Here is a 7,108-nt window from a genome sequence, read left to right on the forward strand (position 1 = left end):
TAAAGGCTTTGGGAGACAGAGAAGAGAGACATTGGGAGGGGATGTGTTTGTGTGTAAAAGCATGTGCAACCAGTGGTATTGTGGCTAAAATAGGGGTGGAGCTCCGCTCTTACAGGAGAATAACAGCCCCCACTCCAAAGAGAAGAAACATTACATAACACTATGTGGCATTACGTTTTATGATATCATCCATGCATCCAACTAAAAATGAGATGACTTCAGCCTATAGGGCCAGGGAAAATCTTTTAAAAAAAGCAGGCACTGCATATTAAAAGCATACTAGCATTCATGCAGAGGTGTTTTATGCTCAACCCATTCAGGCTAGTGTGGAATCAATGGTCCGTTAGAGACAGATAGAGAGAGAGAGAGAGAGAAAGAGCGAGACAGTCTCTCTGTCGCACAGTGGTTCTGTAAAGTGGGTCACTGTCAGCGGTGGGAAATGAAATACACAGTATCTGTCTGCCTGCCTGCAGGCAGTATGATCCACAATCTAGCCAATAGATTTTCCAGTGCATTTATCTTAAAATATTTTGCCATAAAGTCTTCCAGGGTACATTCATCGATGCACATCTGGCCCATGTGGGTCAATCAAAGTGCACATCTGTCTCTGGATAAAGTGGATTTAAAAACATATTAACAGATTGAGTGTCAGCCTGTTGTAAGTGGGTCTAGTTCACTAATAATAAGGGCGACACATAACACAGGAAAATCAATGCTTGGATGTATTGACATATTTTTATACTCTACCATTGTCTGACTGATTGTCAGAAAGTTCAGACACACACAAACAAGTACATATATATGTGGGCATGTTTTTGTGACATATCAGGACACAACTTTGTATAATGACATGGGTATGACACAGGTATTACAAGGACAGGGTGACTTATGAGGCCATAACCCATGTCCCCATTTTCTAAAACGCTTATAAACCATACAGAATTAGTTTTTTTGAGAAAGTAAAAATGCACAAAGTTTCCTGTGAGGGTTAGGGTTAGGTGTAGGGTTGGTGTAGTAGGGTCATAGTATACAGTTTGTACAGTATAAAAACCATTATGCCTATGGGATGTCCCCACTTTTCACAAAATCAAACATGTGTATGTGTGTGTTACAGTTCTTTGCTTAATTCCAAACAGTCAGCAACATGTGTGGGAAGCAAAACACGTAGCAAGTATATCTTATAGTTATAGAAGCCCAGCTGATGAACTTATTAATACTCACTTAAATTTTGTTTAATATAGCTTTTATGATACCCTCTGGCCCCAATGATAACAGCCAAAATATGTCCTTGGCAGGGGGTTTCTCAGCTCCCTTTGTGTCTTTGTGTAAGACACCAGAGACCCTAGACAGGGCGAGGCATCTAAGCGCCATCTGCTCCCCCTTCCCCTGGGCAGCTTACAAAATGTCTCCCCCCTCAAACAGGATGAATGAGATCCTGGGTGGGGCAGGAGGAGACTGGCAGAGGATGATACAGCCACTTTTGGACAGAGATGAGGCCTACGAGGAAAATATTAGAGAGATGTATATGAGGAGCAAAAATGTATCAAATAATCTCATGCAATGCAAATGCATATCAGTACTTGTTGTGTTTTCCTCATTTGAAAGTCATTTTGGATAAGAGCATCTGCTCAATGAATAATAGTAAAAACAACTAACTCACACATTTGCTTTTCTCAAACAGAGACCAAGACCATTCAGTGGCACGGAGAAAACACCAGCAGTAAAAACCATTCAGCTTGAAACGCAGTGCTGAGACTATCAACTCATGCCATTTAGCTAAAGTTCATACACTGATAGAGGATTCACTGAGGCATTGGAAGCACAGAAGCAAAATAATCACTAATGCCAACTGAACTGTTAATTGCCATGTTGCTTTGCTCCAAAAACATCTTCTAAAGCAGGTCACAGACGTCTCGCTGCTTTGTTCTATTAATTTATTGGGCTGTAGTCTACTAGTTGTGAGATGACTAACAATGGGGTAATGTCAGGACTCGCTTGTTCCATTATAGACTCATCTTAAAGAAAAAATTATTTGCTAGTCACAAGCTGTCAAATTTTACTATTCAAAGTTATGCTTTTAATGTAATTTAAACTAATTTATGCTACTAGCATACTAGTATACTCACTGTACACTAGTATACTGTATATCTGGTCAGTTTTATGTATCTTTTGCTATGATATCCCACAGTTCCATATGTGTGGTTCGGTGGTTAGTGGAAATAATAAAAATGGTTATGTTCAATAAAAACATAATAATGATAATAATAATAGTAATAATAATAATAATAATAATAATAATAATAATAATAATAATAAAATTAAAAGAAATGAATTGTTTAATGACTGTCCATTTATAATTTATGACTTTATTTATTTTGAGAAACAATCACTGTATATTCTTAATGTGAATGCATTCCTATGTATTAAGCAAATAATTTAAAAGTAAATCAAATATTTTCCATCGCATACTACATTTCCCAGAATTCTCTACTCGAAGATCATTGGTCACGTCCAAATATGACGTAATACAATTTGGTCCTCTTTTGCGCGAACGGTTGATGCTGAAGCAGAGAGGAATCTGCACGCGCGGAGAACTCCAGCTTTAATTTTAACTGCAACTAAAGGTGGGTTTTTTTGTTGTTGTTGCATGTATTATTGCAATACATCTTAACCGTGTTTGAGGTGACAGGAAGAAAAGACATTTAAAGTATAAAAATTCAAATGATTGCGATTTTAATTTCAGTCACACCCTTATTTACCTCCCTTTTTGGGGAGGGGATGTAGATAATAGACAAGGGCATCTGGAATATTCTGTATGGTTAGAGAATTAACTTACCATAACTAAATAAGTAAGTAATTAAAAAATAGCAGCACGCAGAGCTATCTAAATATGCTCGTCGTTGCGCGACCATTAATGTTTTGTTTTTATTGTTTAATCGGGAGGGAATTGTGCAGACGGTCGAGCTCAACATTAGCGAACTGGCTCACGTTTAGTTGAGCTCTGCTAGTTGATTTTGCTTTTTGTTTTTAGTGCACATCACTTATATTGTTAGTTAGTGTTTCTGTTTTACCTAAAATCCTAACATTTCCGTAATATAGCCCACAGTACAGTGACAGGTGATCTAATGGGTCTCGACGCCTTTTGTCTTCGTTATGTGTGCATGTGTGCACCAACTGTGCTGTCAAATAATATTATTTACCTTCAATTCTATCAATTATATCGATTAGGAGACAAACACTGAGATTATTCTGTACAATGGGCAGTGCAGTTGTGTCTGGTATGAAATGAGAGAGATCTAGGGTGTGATCTGGTTTGTTGGAAATGCGTGATACAGCAATACCTCTAACGTTATTTGTAAGCGTTTCATTCCATATTTACATGATCCTTGAACATTAATAAGGTCTTATTGATACGTAATATAGCCTAGTTTGTGGTTATCATTGATTTTTGAGGGCTTTTATAATGGGGGTTCAGGGTGTATCTCGGCCATCTATTGTCTCCAGATGAGATCCTGAATCCCATCGGATAGACACAAGGGCTGGAGGTTTATTTTCAACCATCGAGTGATGACTTGCTGTCAGGTCGTATTTAAGATGACAGGTTTGTCCTATACTTAATATTTAACGAATCACTTCAGCGGATTAGCCTGCCTTTGTTCGTTTCTTGCACAATATCCCCTTTGTTTTAATCTCTCAGTGCCCACTGTGATCTCATTAACGTTACATTACAAAGAGAGATGCTGATTTGTTTTCTCTACATTTCACCCGAGTGTGCACCCCGTAGTATATATTTTAATTGAACTATTGTCGTTTAATTAGGTGATGATGACAGCACGTCTGAATAGATGGGTCCGGTGGTTGTTGTGCTGGCAGCGACTCGTCCTTTTCTTGGCTTTCAGCATAAAGAAGGATACATTGCCATTTAATAGGCAGTAATTTTTTGCATTTTTAACAGCTTGTTTCCTTCCCAAAATAGCATTCAGTTAGTAAATTATGCATGACTATTGTGGCGGCGCCACTCCCTTTAGTCTGTTTTAGTTATTGTTTATACAGTTATTTAATAGGTATACATACATACATATATTTTCTTTCTTTCTTTTATTTATATACCACAGTAGGGACAGACTCCGCTTTTGGATTTTTCATCAATAACTACCTTATTTTTTAATTGATAGAAAAGCTGTTGTATAGCTGAGGGTTGTTTTTAATATGTGGGGAGGGGCAGATTGTTAAAAGATTGTGTAAGCATGATTTGCATCAACGTAAGTAGCAAAACGACTGCATTTTTTCCTGATATTATTATTATATGCATTCAATTGGCAGGTGTGTAAACCCATCGAGGTTGGAAGTGCAATGGCGTCCTCTGGAGGTAAGATGCGAAAATAAGTTCAGCTAAGCTCCAATCTCGAAATCAGTATGATTCACTTTTATTTGTAATTTAAATGAAATCAATCTGCAAACGAAATCAAGCATGGAGTATAAAATGCAACGACTTATCCTTCACAGATATTCAGGTTAAGGAACTGGACAAGCGTGCCTCAGGACAGGCTTTTGAAGTCATCCTGAGTCCTTCGGCTCCAGATGCCAAGGGAGAATTCCCACTTTCTACCCCCAAGAAGAAGGAGGTATCTCTGGACGAGATCCAGAGAAAACTGGAAGCGGCAGAGGAGAGACGCAAGGTAAGTGGTCGTTTAGGAATCAGTTGCACAGTGATTGTGCGTTCTGTTCCTCATTTGTTGACCATTTCATATTAGAACCACGAGGCAGAGGTCCTGAAGCACTTAGCTGAGAAACGAGAGCATGAGAAGGAGGTCCTTCAGAAAGCAATGGAGGAGAACAACAACTTCAGCAAGATGGCAGAGGAGAAACTTAACCAGAAAATGGAAGCCAACAAAGAAAACCGCACAGCACGCATGGCAGCTCTGAATGAGAAATTCAAAGAGAAGGTTTCTGTGTAGATGAATCCATATGCATTATAGGTCTTACTTTGTAAAGTTTCAGTTCTGTTGAATTTACATTATGTTAATGGATGTGTTTGTCTTTATTTTAGGACAAGAAGCTCGAAGAGGTACGAAAGAACAAAGAAACAAAAGAGGGGGCAGAGGGTGAAAACTAAGTTTCCTCTCTCATTTTCCTTTTCATTTAGGGTATAGTATTGGGTTTTTTAATGTATCCAAAGATTTATTTTTTGTTCCATTAAATTGCCTGTTTTCCATATTTGGATCCATGTACTTGCCACTTTTTTTTATTAAGGGGTTTTGGGGAAAAGCTGGTGCACAACATTTCATCAGTTTATGTGTATTCAGTTCTGTCTTTCACCATCATCTCTAACCTGTAGATTTATCCAGTTGCAGCTCTATAGCATTTAAAATGAGCAGCGTTTCACTGATAGGGAAGCATGCCTGTGTAATGCATAGGTCTAATATATACTTGGTATACTGCATTGTGCAAGTCCACCTGGTCCCTTGTATGTCAGTACTGCCATCCTATGAGCTTAATAAAGTTGCACAGTTGTTTGTTATTGTACCAGTTTTCCCACTGCCTCTTTGTTGATCTGTCAGTCAGCCAGAGTGTAATGTGGAGTAAAACACCTTAAAATTTGTACATTATGGAGATAAATGGCAGTTTCTGTAATTCTATATGGAAAATACGTTTTGCCAGAATAATAATTTGATCTTTTAGGACACTTTTTGATGTACTCTTTATAATCTGCATGAGATTCCTAGTGTGAAAACTTAACATTTCATTATCCACACACATTTACTTTACTAGATCATACTTTTATAGTAATGCATACTCAGTTTGCACTAATAAAAAAATCAATGCATTCCAGTAAGTACTTGCAAAGGTTTTAGTACATAAAAATAAAAAATCTGTTTCTTGAGACTGTTTGAACTATACTGGCATCTAGTGGTTTTGAGTGTGTCTAACATGTTTTAGAAAAGGCTTTTTTGAACATTGGTCTTAAAATAATAATAATAAAAATAAAAAAAATCCTAATGTTTACATAATGACAACTATTATGGTTAGGTGCATGACAACTTATGGCAGTTGTAAACAGCTTTGCAGTGATGAATGGCTTGTTGTCCACATGCTGTCGCATTATTATGTGTTCAGAAGTAGTGCATCAATCTTTTCGATAATGAGTTATACCTTATTTCCAAATTCTGAACTCCCTTAGTATAAGCAACTACATGCATCCAAAAAAAAGAGATCATGTTCAGTAATATGTGTGAATAAATGTTTTTTTTTTTATTGAATAAAATCAAAATGAAATCATGTGCTTGTCTGTGTTGTAGGAAGGGGCATCAAGTTCAAATGTCAAAGTGACCTTCGAAACACCCACACATTGTTATGACCCAGTCTGAATCATTCAATCAATCAGAGTATTATAGATGGAAAGTCTATCAATGTGAAAAACAATTACATTTACCACAGAAAGGACAAGTACAACAGGAATTCTTGAAATATTTTCTATTTTAATTTTGGTGCAAGACTGCAAAGTGCATGGGAATATGTTTTTATTACTTGTCAGATGAAGTAATATTTTGCCTTCCTGTGTCTTAATTCACAATGTAGACCTTTGTTTCCACTGTTAACACAGAGTTTGACAAGGACACATTGTCAGCAGAGTGCATGTGTGGGTGATGAGATAAGCCATCACATAGTTCAGCAAAAGAAATGAACAACAGAACACTCACAACATGAACATATTAGACAATGTGCATATTCAAATTACCTTTAAATTCAATTAACTGCAAATGTTTTTAATGTAATTAATTCAAACGGCTGACAATGACAATAAAAAAGTGTCTAAATAGGTCTACATGTGGCTTTTAACCAAAACTACTCTGTTAACTCTGTAAAGTAGCTACTGCACACATATGGGCGCATATATGTGGCATATATATATATTTTTATATATATTTATTTATTTTGTGTCTGTGTTATACCACAGTGGCTTGCACCTAGTATTTTATTAAATAGGGAATGTATGTATTAATAAGAAGAGAGTAGTTTCACATTTCACAGTCCATACATTTTACAGGGTGTCGCCACCTTTAAAAGTATTTCCTATTGGCCACTTTCTTTGAACAAGGGCGGTGAC

General features: G+C 36.9%; 1 protein-coding gene across 1 annotated transcript; it reads left to right on the top strand.

Annotated features, from left to right (window-relative positions):
* The first annotated feature begins 2,530 nt into the window (after window positions 1–2,530).
* On the top strand, window positions 2,531–6,210 carry LOC113116145 (stathmin). The gene is made up of 5 exons (XM_026284084.1): window positions 2,531–2,624; window positions 4,324–4,369; window positions 4,507–4,679; window positions 4,755–4,946; window positions 5,051–6,210. The coding sequence occupies exons 2-5, from the start codon at window positions 4,354–4,356 to the stop codon at window positions 5,114–5,116; spliced, it is 447 nt and encodes a 148-aa protein (XP_026139869.1). The 5' UTR covers window positions 2,531–2,624; window positions 4,324–4,353; the 3' UTR covers window positions 5,117–6,210.
* The last annotated feature ends 898 nt before the right edge of the window (window positions 6,211–7,108 follow it).

This window comes from Carassius auratus, chromosome 16, assembly GCF_003368295.1.
Source record: "Carassius auratus strain Wakin chromosome 16, ASM336829v1, whole genome shotgun sequence".
Classification (NCBI taxonomy): domain Eukaryota; kingdom Metazoa; phylum Chordata; class Actinopteri; order Cypriniformes; family Cyprinidae; genus Carassius; species Carassius auratus.

Excerpts from the sequence above, each read along its gene's own strand:
- LOC113116145 (XM_026284084.1), top strand. Across the intron at positions 4,680-4,754 it reads CGGCAGAGGAGAGACGCAAG|AACCACGAGGCAGAGGTCCT; the intron begins GTAAGTGGTCGT and ends ATTTCATATTAG. Across the intron at positions 4,947-5,050 it reads ATGAGAAATTCAAAGAGAAG|GACAAGAAGCTCGAAGAGGT; the intron begins GTTTCTGTGTAG and ends TCTTTATTTTAG.